Source organism: Oreochromis niloticus, linkage group LG18 (assembly GCF_001858045.2).
Source record: "Oreochromis niloticus isolate F11D_XX linkage group LG18, O_niloticus_UMD_NMBU, whole genome shotgun sequence".
Classification (NCBI taxonomy): domain Eukaryota; kingdom Metazoa; phylum Chordata; class Actinopteri; order Cichliformes; family Cichlidae; genus Oreochromis; species Oreochromis niloticus.
Window position 1 is genome coordinate 25,339,214 of NC_031982.2, and position 16,715 is coordinate 25,355,928.

At 39.6% G+C, this 16,715-nt stretch overlaps 1 protein-coding gene across 2 annotated transcripts in view; it reads left to right on the forward strand.

The window, feature by feature from the left end:
• Positions 1 to 771: 771 nt before the first annotated feature.
• Positions 772 to 16,715, forward strand: part of usp33 (ubiquitin specific peptidase 33) — a 28,016-nt gene continuing 12,072 nt past the window's right edge. Inside the window, exons 1-6 of one of the 2 annotated variants that reach the window (XM_005476682.4) lie at positions 772 to 961; positions 9,135 to 9,233; positions 9,375 to 9,428; positions 9,537 to 9,599; positions 13,418 to 13,567; positions 13,744 to 13,852. In XM_005476682.4, the coding sequence (XP_005476739.1) occupies positions 9,150 to 9,233; positions 9,375 to 9,428; positions 9,537 to 9,599; positions 13,418 to 13,567; positions 13,744 to 13,852 (460 nt within the window). In that variant the 5' untranslated portion in view covers positions 772 to 961; positions 9,135 to 9,149. The remainder of the gene's footprint in view (positions 962 to 9,134; positions 9,234 to 9,374; positions 9,429 to 9,536; positions 9,600 to 13,417; positions 13,568 to 13,743; positions 13,853 to 16,715) is intronic. The other variant, XM_005476680.4, reaches the window with a different exon arrangement.

Below are 16,715 nucleotides of genomic sequence, written 5' to 3' on the forward strand. Positions count from 1 at the left end.
TTATTTTTATTTTTTAAGAAATCTGTTCTCATTCATAATATGCTGTGTGAAACATGGTGGTATAATAACTCTCTACCTTTTGGGTTATTATCTTTGCATTGAATCAATTATATAATCATATATTTCTATCACCATGTTTTGCTTTTTGCTATTTTTGTAAAGCTGTAAAATAATAATAACAATCTTCATCATTTACTTGGCCAAAAAGAAGTGGACAGCAACACAGTTGAAATACTTAGCAGTCCAGCTGTATGAGCATCACATTGTAACATAACCGCCCATTAAAGTTTATAATCCATTTATAAGAACATTTTGGGACATTAGATGGTGCCACTGATATAGTGATAGTGGAGCTTTTCTACTGGTGACTCTGGGGTGGATGGATCCCTGCAGAGGGGATTTCTTCACTATGAAAACACTAGATGGCGCTTGGGATGGGTTTATTACAGTGCATGTTGTCTTTAATGATCACCAAATCATTCTTTTTCCTTTATTGCTACCCGTTTTGTCCTTCATGTAAGTGAACTGTAATAAGTTTAAAGACGCTGCTAGTTTTTTCTCTAACAGTCCATAACTGTCCCATCACATCTGATCCTCAATATTGATAAGAGCGGATCACTAGGCTCAAAAGATAATTAATATTTGCTTTTATGTGACTTACTAATTGAATAATCTACAGTGAGGCTATAATGCTGTTAAAAACAAAAAATTATAGACCGTATAGGATTAAAAATCAAACGTGCAGCAGGATGGGGAGGGCTCGTATGTTTTCTTTAAACCGGAAAAGAGGCGGGGACAGCAGTAACGTTAGCAACCACGCTGAGCGACAGGGACGGTTATCGTTAATGTGAAGAAAGGACTGCACTCTAATATGTTTCTCTAAGTACAGACTGAGTTTATGTTGCAGACCGGGAGTACCATCCGATTCACCTGAGAAGCGGCGTCCCTTGGTACCGAGCAGGTAAGGCCGAAGGCTGACGTTGCGGCTGACTGTGCCGTAGTCACTGTGGGATTGTCCCCGATCACAGGAGGCTAACGTTAGCCAGTAAGTTGCGCACGAGACGGCTATCAATGGCGAACCATTTCACCTAAACACTGTCTCTGGAGGGTAATACGTTCACCTTTTGTTGTTTTTCTATGCTCCTTGTGGGTATTACGTCAGATAAAATGCTCTTAGGATGGCCGTTAGCATGCTAAGGTTAACAGCGAAATAGTGCTAGTCAGCCCGTGACGCTGTCAACGCCTCGACTGGTTTTGACAGCTCACTTTGTACAAGGCCGAAGCCACACGCATCTGTAGTATTCACCGTTTTTTTATCTACGTGAGGCTAAACCACCCGCTGCTTTAAACCAGGGTAGTTAAAACATGGCCCTTTTTAACTGAGTTTTTTTTTTTTTTTTTTTTTTAATATTAAGGCCAATGCTACCCATTTGTAGACAGTCTGTTGTTAAAGTGAGCTGTTAAGCTTTACATGCGTTGTTGTTGTTGTTTTTCCGTCTTCCGGTGTTTATTGTGTTGCTGCTTATCATTTCAAAATTTCCCTAAAGATAACAGCTACAGCCACAGCCAGCATCGCTGCTTTCGTTAGTGGTGCGAGGTTCGGGTTAACGCCCCACCCTGACCGCGCCACCCCTTTGTGCACAGTTTAATATCATGTAGTATTGTCACGTTGCTGGCAGAGGCAGTGAAACGGTGCGAAGAAAGGTTTGTTAGCCGAGATACTCTTCCTATCACCAGCTTTACGTAATCTCACGAGGCTTGACAGTGAAACTAGCTTCTAATCAGATTTTCCTGGTGTCTACTACAGAGTTTAAGGTCACTTCAGCTTTTGCAGGGATGGCCGCAAAGTCCAGGCAATTGCGAGGAGCCTGGTAAGATGAACCAAACCTCGCCCTGTTTCACTTTGCAGGGATTTAGTGTTGGTATGAAATGAAATCAGTTTCAAAGGCGTCATTGATTATTAACTTAGACCTAGAGACGGTTTTGATGAGGGGAGGAAGCAGGCTTATTGACTTGCACGTGACTGAACATGAACTTTTCCTATCTCCCAGTCGACCTGTTGTCTTGACCAGATCATGACGCTACAAACACAGACACAGATGCAGGGTTTCTTTTGCATAAATAAACCTTTGGCTTTCCACCTTTACTGTGATAAACATGATGTTAACAACTTTGTTTGAAAATTGCATACACTTCTGTTAATTCTTTTGTCTAACAATATGCAGAGCAATTGTGCTTATGTGCATTGTCCCTCAAAGGCCCACTCTGAGCAGGAAAAACCCTAAAATATTTGCCATCTTCCTACTGTCAAATATAATATCTGATATCTAATGTCAGATATTAAATGGACTATCATTGTTTTCTCACTGCTAAGATGATGGATGAATCAGCAGTTCTAGTTTTGGGGATCACATTTTGTCAGAAATAAACTGATTGCTTTCAATTACTTACGTGAACTCAAAATGTTTACCATCTTCTGCTCAAAGACAGACCTGGAACTAATTGTTTAGTCGCCGAGTATTTTATTATATATTTTTTTGGGTGATTAAAAACAAGAAGACTTAAAATTGAAGAGGAAACATTTATGTGCTACCTGGATAGTAACCCAAGCATTGTCGACCCGTGGTTTTGTGCCCAGAATGGCTATTGGATGATCCGGCCTGGCTTGTAATGATGCATCTACATGTGCATCTTTCTTTCATCTGCCTCGAAGAGTAATATTAGTGCAAACAGCACTTGGAACAAAACACAAAATTGGCTTCATGTCATTAACCACAACACTGACGGATGAGATGGAGCTATGTCCTGTGTGTACTTCTGAGGGTTCCCCCCCCCTCATACTGTTGTTGTTGTCTGTGGGCTGTAAAATGGGGGAAAAAAAAAAAAAAAAAAAAACAATCAGAGAGAGGGAATCACAATGATCAGCTTTCTCTCTTAACCCTGGTTTTCTGCTTCAGGCTCTGTCGACTCTCACTTGACTGCGATTGAGTGCCTCCTGCTTCGGTCAGAGGAATTCCCGATAAAAGTCTATAAAGGATATGGAAAAAAAAGACAACTTTTCTGCAAATAAGCTGAGAGTATTACTGCAGAAAGTCATTTATTTTGTGACTCAGTGAATTAATATTTATTTTGTCACTCAGTGCACTTTCAGCGCAACAGTTATTAAAAACGTGACTGCTACACATTTGAGCTCTGAAATGTTAAACTGGATCTGTAGAAACATTAAAACTAACCCGGTGTGTTTACGCCTGATTCTGTACCACAGCTTAATGATGGAGAGGTAGAAATCACTTAGACTATGGCCAGATCAAAGTGAAATGGAATATTTTTGGTGACAAAGTGTTTTTGTCTGTGTTAAACAAACTTTGGAGGAGATTGGGAGAAATATGAACTTTACTGCAGGCCTTTATTTGATAGTGTAAGTAAGCTGTGACTCAATAGGTTACATGTAAATAGAACAAATTCCCCCAGTAAAGGATCAATATCATCCTTGGACAATGTACACCCAACTGGTCTCTTAGGCCAGTAGATCAAGCTTTTACTGTCTCCCACAAAGTAAAACATTTGATTGTTTTATATACTCCTAGTTTAATACAGAATATAGAATGATTAATAGATTTATAATTTAGATGATTAATTTATATCAGAAAAGGTAGTTCTGGTGTGGCAGGTGAACAGCTGGCTCTTCTCATTTAGACAGACTGTTCAACAAAGGACTTTTACTGGTGTTTTAATGGAAAAATACTGACTGGAAGAAATAAACAAGTCATTAAAAAGAGTTCATTTTAGCAAGGTTTCTTCAGAGGGGAATAAATCAGTGGAAACTAGGGAAGAAGGTGATATAGGTGAACTTCCAAGAAACAACAACAATAATATAACAATAATTTTGATGATACGAGGAAAAAATGCTGGGCAACGTTTCACTGATGCTTGCAGGGAGCAGCATTTATAAGTGTAAGCGAATGAAGAGCATTTTCTATCCCTCTTTTCTAATGAGTTATTGTCAGTGATGACACAGTTTGTTATTCAAAGTGCAAATCTATTGAAACAAAGTGCCAGCGGGATTATAGTGCAGTAATAGTGACACACCATTAGGCAGCATAAATCAAATGTAAGCACAATACTAGCCTAGGGAGATTTTCCTGTGACAAAGCTACGTGTTAAGCAGTTATTTAATACTTTTACTTATGTTTTAGAACAGCTAAAGTAACCTAACCTTGTAAATTCAAAAATATTTTCCAACTGGAATCTCGTGTCCTGAGTTGAGCTTTCAACCAGCTGCTTAAAGCCCTGCTTTTCCAGCATGTAACTGCATCAGTAATTCCATTTATCATTTACAATTCCTGTCATGCAGATTCAAACTAGCGAGTGCTCCAGCGGCACTTGGCAGAGACATTTGTGTACATTTGGGTAACACATCTCCAGCTGCTAGCATCTCCTCCTTTGTAGCCTGATTGTACTCAACTGTGTTTTTGCCTCGAGTGGTGAAACACATTTGTTGTTTTCACCTGTGGTGGGAACACTTTTCTTGCATATTTTCCAGAGTATTGTGTTTTGTTGGAAGTTGTTGAAGTACCTTTTTACTAAAACATTGGAGGCTGACATGTGCCTTGTGTGCTCGTGGGCTATTGTCTTGTTGCATCCACCAGGGAACATAAACACATGGTGTTGCTACAGCAACGATTTAGTGATATGAGGTTTTTATATCTCATAAACATTTTTACTGGTGTTATCATGAACAATAAGATATGGTAGAGCAATCACTTTATTGGCCCAGAGCCATGGGGCTATTGGTTGTGTTGAAGAGAATCCGTGCATAGTTACACATATTTTTAAGTAAACTCTGAAGACTAGGTTATTTGAGCAGCAATAGTCACAATGGTGATCTAGGAAGGTAAAAAGAAGTTGTGACACTGGAATTTCAGATTTTAAGCTCAACATACCTCACTAACCCATTATTCTCACTTTGTAGTACATCCTTCTGTTTTGAGGATGCACATCTTCCTCTTTGCACTAAAATAGATGGAGCTATATCCTGTGTATTTCTTTGTTTTTTACTCATACGTTTGCACTTAGCAGGTGTCTTCTGTGCTTGTTGGCAAGCCAAAGCGGTATATCATAGGTTTAAAGACATTGTGCATGCTGGATGAGTCATTTCATCATTAATGTGGTTTAAATCTGCTGAGTGAATCTGCTGTCATCAATCAGTAAGTCTTTATTTATATAGCACCTTTTGTGAAGGTTAGTGGAGTTCAAAGTGCATAAGAGATGACTGATAAGACAGAAATCAGTGTACTAAAGTAGAATAAGTAGAATAATAGTAATAAAAAAAATAGGCTATGTAGAATATTTTAAAGGAGAAGGCAAATAAGATGTGTAATAGCCTGTAAGCACAGCATGAGTATATAAATAAAACGAAGTGAAACTGAAAACAATAATCCAATGCTGGATAAAAAGGAAAACATTAATATTTTTGTAAAGCACTCTCAGTCACCGTGTAAGTACATGTGACTGCTGTAACCTGTGCCAACGACTGCATTTTGGAGCTTTGTGGTGAATGATGCTATCATTGGTCTGGGGCAGACACAAGTTTTAAGACTAAAGAGGTATTTTCAGATAAAAAAAGAAGCAGTTATTATTTTAAACCTTTTAGTGGCTGTTGTCATCCATATCGGACACTACAGTGTACTAAAAGTGAAATTACCGGCTTTTGTGCCTCCTGAAATGCAAAGTGTTATCACTTGTGTAATGTATAATAATGTTTTCTTTTTCTTTAATGCTTCTGTTGTGTCCAGTGACGGTACCCAGAACCTGTTGTGGGGTTTTGTGCTCACCAAACATTATTTCTATAGCTGCACACGAATTAAATATAAAAATGTAAATTTACAGAAAATACACATCATTTTTTTTAATTGATAGAGAGGAGGACAGCGAGGAGGTAAAACTGATCACGTTCTGGTGTAGAGAAAACTGTGCAAAACCACTTAAAGATAAAGGGAAAAACTGTCAGGAGGAGTTAAAACATGCTAACAAGATGTCAAATAAGCTAAAGAAGCTACTTTAAAGCAAGCCATCTGTTCTGAGAGAAACTTTGCCTCCTGTAAAGAGCTGGATTTGAACCAAGGGCAGCAAGAAGATCACTCCAAACTTTCAATCCTTCACCTGTTCATTTGCAGCCTTTTCTATTTTCCCCTTTTATAAAATATGATGTGTCAACATCTTACAGCTGTTGCCCAGTGTTTGATGGAGTAATATGTGACTTAAGAGAAATATGATTCCAGCAAACACTCACACTCAGCTGTTTGCTTTATGATGAAATGCTTCTTTAAACACAGCACTCTGGATAGGCAGACCCCGAGCCACCAGCGACCCTTGTCATTTTTATCGGCACATCCCCTGCTCCCCTAAAGGCCATCTGCGTCGGTGCGTGAGCCTTTTTTTTTTTCTTTTCTTTTTTGTTTCTTCGGGGTAGGAGATTCTACTGCGTCCTTGACGAGGAGCCTGATAATGGAAAGTTCCAGCGGTTTCTCAGCATCCCGCTGCACGGGCCTCATGTCTTTGTCGAGCTTCCTCTTTTCACACTGAAAAGTGGAAGTACAGAGATTTTGCTCTTCATTTGTACTAAAATGATAATTGCATCATAATTTTTCAGCATGTGCAGGAATGTGTTTGATGAAGTTTGGAAAAGCTTTTGTCATTTATTGGCAGACGTTGGCAGCATGATGCGCTGCTGGATACATTTATGTATATTATATTAGTGAAATTGCCTAAGCTGAATAATCAATCATTATAACCTGTTATGGTTGCAGATGGGATCCAGAATTGTCTGTGAATGAGTAAACCTTGAACAACTGATAACAATAATTAAACTAAGTAACTTACAATAAATATAAAATAACATCTAAGTACACTTAGAGTATTTAAATAAAATGAAGAGCAACTTCAAAAAGGTGTAGCAATAATACAATAAGATGTGCAATTGCAGGGTTTGTCCTGTGTTTCAAAATCAGCTATGTAAGCACTATTGATTTGCTTATAGTTAAAGCAAAGAGGCTACATTACCCCAGATAGCAGAAGTCTATATATTTTCCTGTTGTTATTGCTGGTGATTTTCCTTTGGTGTTGGGCAAAACCTCTTTGGTGAGTGCCAGCATTTTCATTTGCTGGGAAAACCTGAAATTATCAATAAGCTCGAATGAAAACCGATTTTGAGAAGTCTCAGATGCATAATGGCGTATACATCCATCAGACAGAGCAGGAAATGGGCTTCTAGCCACAGCTAATTAGTACATCTTGGCTTTTTTGTTGTTGTTGTTGTTGTTTTCTCTTTAATCTGTCAACGTCTCTGACTCTCAATCAACTGACAGCAGCACATTTGAAAATTCAACTTGTCCATTTGACCATCATCGCTAATGGCAATGGAGTGTGATCTAAAGCCTGTGCCTGGAATCGTTGGTGTGACTTTCACTTTCATTTTAGTGTGTTTATTGTCAATGCAAGATTTTCAGGCATGCAACTAACTCGGACACGTGTCATCCATTTCAGTGTTGCTGTCGGTGAACATGTGACCCTTGTTTATTCACTTGTACAAATTATCTCTCAGCAGACATTTCTTTGCTGTCATCTGGACCCTTTGGTGATTTGGACTAAATGTAGACTGTGTATAAAAGATCAACATGGCTGCCTGTCTCAGTATTAGATTTCTAGAGTTGGAAGTTAACATATTAGAAATGAGAGGGTGTAGTGCTAAGTTATCAGCTAACTCTAGCAAGCTTGGTTAGCTTGAGCTGTATGGCCAGGTGCAGCACAAAGGAAGATCTGCTAATTGATGCTAAGTGACATCCATACAAAATATGATAATTTCACTTAGCACAGGTGAAGCAAAAGCTTTCTGGACAGTCTGTACCACACAGCAGTGTTTGTTTATTTCTCAGCTACTTCCTTTTAAAAAAAAAGGCACCATCAGCAAACACAGTGAGAGGTTGAGTTCAGTGACTTTAATTAGTGGAGGTGAAGCAGCTACATGTGTTGAGGTGTTTAGGCCCTCGTCAAAGGACCTGTGTCCCTAAACCCAGTATACAGATGGATGAGACACGTTTTTGTACTCTCCATTATGGTGTTTTGAAATCAGATGGGACAAACCAGGGATAGATCCTGCTGTAAAACTGAGGCACACCAGACACTCAAAGGTTCTTGGCAATAATATACCCTAGAAAATTTGTTTCTGGCTTTTAGAATAACCCCCTTAAAATAACTACATGTTTTATTCAGTATAACTTGAAACTGGCGACTAAGTCTGTGAAGTCATCAGGAAAGTGTTCACAGAAGTCGTAGAGGAAGGGAGCCTAGGGGTGTTTTCTTTTTTATTTTATTTTCAGAAGTCTTTTGGCAGCTAGGCGAGTCGCCCCCTGCTGGCCACAAAAGACAGCACCGCTACATTGATCCAACTTGTCAGAACAAAACCTCTTAAAACCATAGAATAAAACCACAATATAAATATGTGTGACTGTGGCTCGGAAAGTAGAATAGCATTAGATACATACCAGTTTGTTTTACTGTTTACCACTGGCTTCATGTTTCACGCTGGAAGCTGGCTGTCTTTTCATAGCGTCTGTGCTATTTAAGAGGAGTGGCATTGTTTTCCACTTCCAAAGTAGATTTATTTTTCAGCCCTGGGTGTTGATGCTTGGTCTTAACTCGTTCATACATCTCAGCATCTGCCTTGTCATCATTAAAGTCATTTATGATGTGACTGCTTGTTCGACATGAGCTGAACAACTGTGTCATGATCCATTGCTTGGCATGTCAGTGGCTGATAATAAGGGGAATTCGCCAGTCTTGCAGGCATGGAAAGAATTTATCTTGTGAGGCGATGAGTCAGGTTACTCGAAGCCTGACTGTCTTGCTTGTCATCAGCGTTGTTCTTTTAAATATATCCTCTGTTACACTGTCAGCTATCAGTTACAGGGTTGAGAAGCGCAGTTTTAAGACAAGAAGCCCTCCATTGTTCTTGTTTTGTTCTTGGGTTTTTTTGGGGGGGTTTTTTTGTGTGTAACTTGGAGTCACTCAACTCACATTGCAAGTCATGTACTAAATGTTCTTGGTTTGTTTTCCTTTCACTTTCACATCCTCAGACCAGTGGGTGAGCAATGCCGCCGGTGTCCAGCTGTGACTGCCCCCACCTGGACTGCGTGGGTGAGATCACCAAGGAAGAACTTATTCAAAAATCTCATGTGAGTGACCCTCTTCACCTTCTGTTGTATTAAAAGTGCTATGCAGCATAACAAAGACTGCATGACAAGCCTGTTTTTATTGTTTTGGTACTTTCTCACCTTAAATGAAATAACCCTGACCTGGGTGTCACATTTTTCTAGGGCCAGTGCCAAGACTGTAAAGTTGGTGGACCAAATTTGTGGGCCTGTTTGGAGGTAAGACGATGTTTGCCGCTGGAAAATGCTGCTCTAGCTTAGTGAAATAGTATCTGCATTAGACTGCATTTTCATTTTTCTGCATCCCCTCTGTAATTTTCTCTGTAGAATGGATGCGCCTACGTGGGTTGTGGAGAATCTCACACTGACCACAGCACTGTTCACTCGCAGGTGAGACATCTCAGACTTTCCAGTGCGTTTCCACTGTATCAGGATCTGAAAAGGTGGACGTCTCAACTTAATCGAAATTACATGCAACCAAAGGAGAAGCAGATGAGGAACAGATGGTAGTTCAGGAATACCAGGTCCCAGGAGTCATGACTTGCAATAAAAGCACCTCCAGCACCACTTTTATTTTTTATTGTTTTTTCTTCGTCAAAGAGCTCAAGTGTGCATCTTTTTAGCTTTTGAAGTGCACGTGCTCTCAAAAACCATCAAGCCAACTCTGTGTGCCCACATCTCCACACATCCAGTTCAGTTTCAGCAGTGGATCATCCATTATTAATCTCCTTTCCTCTGGGAAGTGCAGGAGACTCACTATTACTGTCGGTTCCATGGCTACAGTAACTACCCCTCCTGCAGCTCATCCACCCTCTGGTGCTCTCACTGTTGACTAAGGCTTTTCCTCCAGCACGCTAGGGCCATGTGGGGACAGGAGGACTAAAGGGGCAAACATGTAATTTGCTCTGGCTGTTACTATATCCGTGCTCAAGTCTGTATCTGGAAAAGGCTGTAAGAGGGATATTGGATACAGAGGGTGCTGGTGGAGAAATTTAATATTAGCTGGCCAATTTTTAAATGATATCGCTCATGAATTTAATATGCATCCCCTATCTGGGACATCTGTCTGCGGTGCTCGCCAGCCGCCTTGTGTGTGTGTGTGTGTGTGTGTGTTGTTTTTTTCCTTTCATTTTTCTTTCCAGTTGAAGCCATCTAAATCTTGCAAGAATAGGGCCCATGCTTAATTAGTGCTCCAGAAGCCCTGAGGGGACAGAAACATTTTAATCTCTTGACTACGCAGTGATGGAGACTACTGCCAGATTGTATGTGACACTGTAGTAAAGGGGAATAATTTTTGTTTTTTGGTTTTTTTTGTCAAACTATAGATCACAGAGCTAACCAAAACTCAGTATCTATACATTTTTATTACCTGAAGTCAAACTACATGGAGGTAAAGACAAGCGAAAGAATTACAAAAAGCAGAGAAGGAAAAAAGAGAAATTAAAAAAATATATTGATGATTGTTTATGTCAGAATAATCCTCACAGCTCGCAGCAGATTTTGTCTTTTCATTTTTTAACATTTTTTATTGTGTTTCCGATGCATTTTAGCTGCGTCCTCTCACTAAGTGATGACTGAACCAATTTGAAGGGCAAAAACGGGTGTTAACATCCTTTGATATTCGTCGACATTTCTGGCACTTCAGTACCACTTTGGCCACGTTGTATTTGCCTTATTTGGCACATTAGCAAGCAGATAAACAGCTTAGAAATAAGCCAACAAAGACAGCTTTTCATTTTTTCAGGTTTTGAGCACTGAAATCAAACTATTCTGTGGAAATTCTCTAAAAGGTGGTCTAAGGTCCTTACCTGCTACCAGTGCTTAGGTGCATCTGATGCTTCAGTACATGCATCAGGAAGATAATGACTGACTGATGACTCAGTGGACTTGTGCGCTCATACTGTGTAATTAAATCCTTCTGCCACCGCTGTATTATCTCACATTCAGTTACAGTCACATGATTTAAAATCCCCCCCCCCAGCAAAACCAGTGACAAGAGGAAGGGAAACAAAAATCTTTCATTTCTTGCTTTCTCAACTTCTTAATTTAGCACTTTTAATTCCAGTCGCTCAAAGTGGGGGATACTCAGTTATACCACACTCTCTAGCTTTAAATAGGTATTTGCTTGTATTTGTGTTTCAAACTCCACTGTACATTTAAAAACGGATGTTTAAAGTAAACTCCTTCTCCTTATTTCAAAGAAATTTCAAGTTGCCGGTACTCTGAAAGTGTAGTTCCTGATCGGATCACAAGAAGAAGAATGGTGGCCTCTTGCGTTTCTTAGCACTCAGTTGTGTCACTATTACTGACAGAGGCTTAGGAAGGAGATTTGAAAGTCAAATGTTTTGTTGTTGTTTTTTTTTTTATTATTATTATTTGACAGACAAAACTAGATCCAACCACCTCCTTATGACGATCACAGGTTAAAGCAGATGTTTTATTGCGGCCAGCGCTGCCACATCCCCACAAATGTGTTTTTAGTTTTAGTTTTAGTTTGAAAATAGCTTGAGAGCGAGGCACGAGTTGTTGTGATGGGACAGGTTTTACTGCATTATTCCCTTTTCTCACGCAATATTAACTGTTAAAACGGTTCAATATTGTATAGGCTGGTAAAACATGCTGTAAAGAACTATGAATTCAGCTTGTTATGAATGCCCCACCTGGCATGCTTCCCTGTATAAATGTTTTAAATTGTGGTGTTTCGAGGCTGTGCTCAGTCTAGTGTGTCACCCCTGCCAGCACTGCTCTGCCCCGCTGTGGGAAGGCTAATGCAGCCCCGATGAATAATACAGTGTGTGCTGCTGCTCGTATTTGGTCTCGTGTCAACCCGCCCAGCAGCAGTGGGTCAGCAGAACTCGGCCACATTTCCCCTTTAGCCTCCGCTCTGCCTTGACCTCCACCTTTGACTTGAGACATCCAGTTTAGTCTGACTGTGGTTAAAATACTCTGCAGTCTATCCTTTTTTTTGTTTTGTTTTTTTTTTTGTTTCTATTTCTAATTTGGGTGGTGTATTGCTGTGGACCAGTGTAAGTGCCACGCCCAGTTTGAGATGGTTTGGTTCCCTGTTACCATTTCTGTGTAGATGGAGGGGTGCATTCATTGATATTAATTTATTCCCAAGTGTCTTGCCCTGAAATCTAACCATCACAACTAAGTGCCAGACTCTTACCATAGCCTAAAATCCAGGTTTAACCTGAAACAGGTCTTTGGAGGGATGTGAATAAAAAAAGAACTGTCAAAAAAGTTCAAACTACAATGTTGGTTCTCATAAAGATAGCCGGACCATTTGTAGGTTGTAGTTTTTAAAAAAAATGATTATTTATTGCCTTTTGTTTCCTGTGACAAATTACTTCTGTCACCTGCTCATGTTGTTTTGATGGTTCATTAAAGCTACAACCTACAATTTGCCTGTTTTGTAAGCCACATGTTGAACAGAAACACAGACAGTGATTGTATCCTATCCTTATTTTCAGAGCAGTAAATGTATGATTGGTAATGAGTGGGTCATTTACCAACATAAAAAGTTTAGTAGACGACCTCGATTGATCCCAGGCTCCTCCATTCCATGTGTTAACATATGCTTTGACATACTGAATCCCGGTGCATCCATTGGAGTGTGAATGTTGGATTAAAAAGCACTTAGGCATAGATAAAAGCGATGTATCATTGTGTGTTGTGATTGGTTGAATGAAACTTGTAGTACGAAAATGCTTTGAGTGCTTGAATTGAGTAGAAAGGTGCTATGAAAGTATCAGTTTATTAGAGTGCTTAGGGAGGATCTACAAATTATACCTGTAACAAAATAATTTGGATAATATACTTAAACTAGTTCTGCACTAATGTTCTATGAAGTTAGGTGGATTTGAAATTGCATAAAGGTAGTGTGTGTGTGTTATTTTAAATTACTTTAAATAAGCAAATTCTGCTTCAAATTAATTTAATTTGAGAAGAAAAGTCATGAGTTTATTCACCCCATGATTTAGTTGGATGTTTCCCAGAATAACTTTAGTCCAGCTGCCAGGAGAGACTTTTAGTTTTTATATATAAAAGCAGCAGCACCCATTTTACAAGATGCTGGTTGTTAGATTGCGCTGAAGATTATGAAGCAGGGGCACGTGTGTCAGCTGCTCCTGTTAACACAGTGTTCTTGTTAAACTTTGTTTTTGAGGTCTGACACATGTCTTAATAGAATTTATTTCTTTGCATAGGACACGAGACACAACCTCACGGTGAACCTGACCACGCTTCGTGTGTGGTGCTACGCCTGTGGCAAGGAAGTTTTCCTGGAGCGTAAACTAGGTCCTCACTCACCCCACGGCAACAGCAAACCCCTCCCCTTGCCGCAGAACGTGGGTCAGGTATGAGCCAGGCTTCCTTTCTATTGTTATCTCACAACTTGAAGATACGTTTTACTTGTAGAACAGGCTGGTTTACATATTCACGAATGAGGAATTCCACCAGTAACAATTAAACTGTAGTTATTTATTTCCTAGACAAGATCTTTTATTATAAGGTGTATGTGTGTCTGTTCCAGGATGGCAACAAGGCCCCTGGGAGTCCTACCTCCCTGAGAGTGCCCTCTAATGGTGGCTGTGAAGACATAGACATGGAGACGGAAGAGGAAGACGAAATACGTGCCAGAGGTGAGCTGTGTTTAACTGATTACCACATCAGTCTCACAAAGAGTTAGCTGTTAGATAAATGAATACTATCATTTTCAGATTAAAGTATTCAAATCAACACAGCTAGTTTAGATTTTATATTAAACACATCCATTTATTGTGGCAAATGGCCAAAAAACATAGCATCTGCCACTAGAGGTGGTGTTTACTGCAGCAATACAGTTTAAGCAGATTTGGTGTTAACACAGTCACATAGCAGTTCATGAAATATTCATGTGCTGTAATCTATTGATTTGTGTTTGTTGACCTTGGTTTTCGGGTCCATGAAGGCAATTTTTAAATTTGCTTCAGCTTACATGTCCTGATTTCTGACTGTGTACGCAAAATGGACATTTTTCCTCTCTTGAAAGCCCAAAGAAAAGTCCACATTTGATGGTTGGACTTTAATGGTAGTTGGGATTATCTGGCCCAGAGATCTGTGTTCAAGTCATCCACATAACAGATTTTTACACTCCATTGGTATTATTTTGGATATGGTACCAATTTAAAATATGTTAGTAATTACCATTATCAAGTTTAGCCGTTAAAATTACCAGTCTGGATATAAAAGCGTCATGTTTAGATTTCCACACTAAGAAAAGGCAGAAAAAGGTTTGTGGTAAATTACAGAGGCTGCCACTTGTTTCAAAGCTCTGTTTTCTTGGTTGCCTTAGTGATTCATCCTTGCAGAAGCCTGAACAAAAGCATGGGCATACTGTACCTGCTCTAGACACAAAATGTTCTTCCTATTGAAAAACATTAGTTTAAAAAACCAAGCAAACAAAAAAACCCGGCACAACTCGTGTCCACTGAAACAAACAACTATACTGGTTTTTTTTTTTTTTTTTGTGGCATACTTTGCCAAGAGATCAGACTTGGTATTTGATTTACTCCCGGCTAATTTATTAATTATAGCTTTGGCGTTAACCACATGGCATGGCTAGGGGCTTGATTTTTATTCATCTGTGACAATCAGACCAAAAACCCCTGAATGCAAAGACTAACAGGTCTGGCTCAATACTTTTGTCCATGTAGTGTCTATATAGGGTACATAACATGAACTACCCAGTGTCCTTGTTGCACCAATGGGCCAATTCCTTTAAAAACTATTGAGAGGTTATTTGAGATGACAAATTATTGGTAACAAATATATTTAAAAAAAAAAACCAAAAAAAAAACACTGCTAGGTGAAGGTTAATGATGTCTAGTAGCCTGATTGAGCTGACATTGTTGCTTTTATGTGTGGCACAATAATAAAAAAAAATCAGTCAGTCAAGCCCTTTCCAAAAATGTGAAGTATAAGGTCAACAAACTTGCAAACTTGCAATCAGTTTCTCACATTAACCAACAAAGGTACATATGAGAGGTACATGTCCCGCACGCTCAGATCAAACACTGAACATGCTTCAACGTGCCAGCTCCCCAGTACAAAGTCTGTGCAATGTTCAGTTGAAGGAAGCAGGCAATTGTCCAGTGATTGCACTGTGAGCGAGCTGATGTCATGTGTGCCGTTTGACTGTTTTCATGTGTCTGAAAACACATTTTCTGCAGAGAGAGTTCAACTACGGACAGTGTCCTGTGTTCATTAGTGAAAACGGCTTAAAGGTCGTAAGTGAAGCAGTTTTATATTCAAATCTTCTAATTAAAAGTCGAAGCTCTGCTGCCTTAGACACCTTTTTAATTATTAAAATCAAATACTTTTGAAGTCAGTGAGGTGACAAAAATTTAATTATGTTTTATCGCCTCTTTAATCCAAGTTTGACGAAATTAAAGATGAACACCTCAAATGCAAGAGCTCGATAATCAGCAGGTGGTTTAGTTCAAAGCGAATGTTATGAATGTAATTAAAGAGAGAAGTAAATTTCTGCGATAAGATGAGTCTTTTTAACGGCTCTGATGCACCAAACGGTCTTGAAATAACTAGAGCTGCGAAAAGCCAGCTAATGTGTTGCCTAGGCGCCCCCTCTTAGTCATATGAAACCTATATTAAAAGACAAACAAAGTCAACTAACAATGATTTACTCGCAGCTGTGAATCTGCAGATGAGGGTAAATTAGGATGACGTGCGGTGCCAAAAACTGTGGTAAACTGCACAATGCCGCTAAGCAGGACTATGAGTGGCAGTGCAGCTCAGTGGGTTCCTGTCAGCTCTGTCCCACCGAAGTCATCGTGGAAGTAATGTTTGCACACAGGCTCCACCAAATGACATATGTTATGTTGCGCCTCATGTGGTGCAGCTCGGGCACTGGCACAAGTCACTGCTTCACAGATATTTTTGTCACACATGCAGATCATATGATTAGGAGGCAGAGTGAATACGCTTTGAAAACTAATGTGCTCTGCAGAACAGGCTGGTCGTATATGTGGGCGACATATTTATAAAAGGAAAACACACTTCTGGACCACTACAGCAGGAATGGACACAATTCAGCACAGCATGTTCCCTCATTTGGTGTTTTGATGAAGGCACTGGACCCACATATTTCTGAGGTGTTTAATTAGGTCAAGTTCTGGTGGCTGTCCATCAGACATAATTTTCATACTGATTAAACCATTCAGTGACTGCCTCGTGCCCTGTGGATGGGAGGGATTGTCATCCCAGAAGCTTCCATGTTGAATGTTGGTGTGTAACAGTGGACATTCGTTTGTTTGGTGGGTTTGTCAAAAGTGTTGTTTTTTTGTTTATACTCAGGAAATCAGCTGTTATAGGGTGCAACATTTGGGTAATGAAGCACATCCCTTTTTTTACATTTTATCCCCTGTGACCATGGTTTCACAAGGTGAAAGGGACAAGTGCATGCTGGGACCTTGTTTACTGTGGTTTGTGCAGTGGCTGTGCAACAAA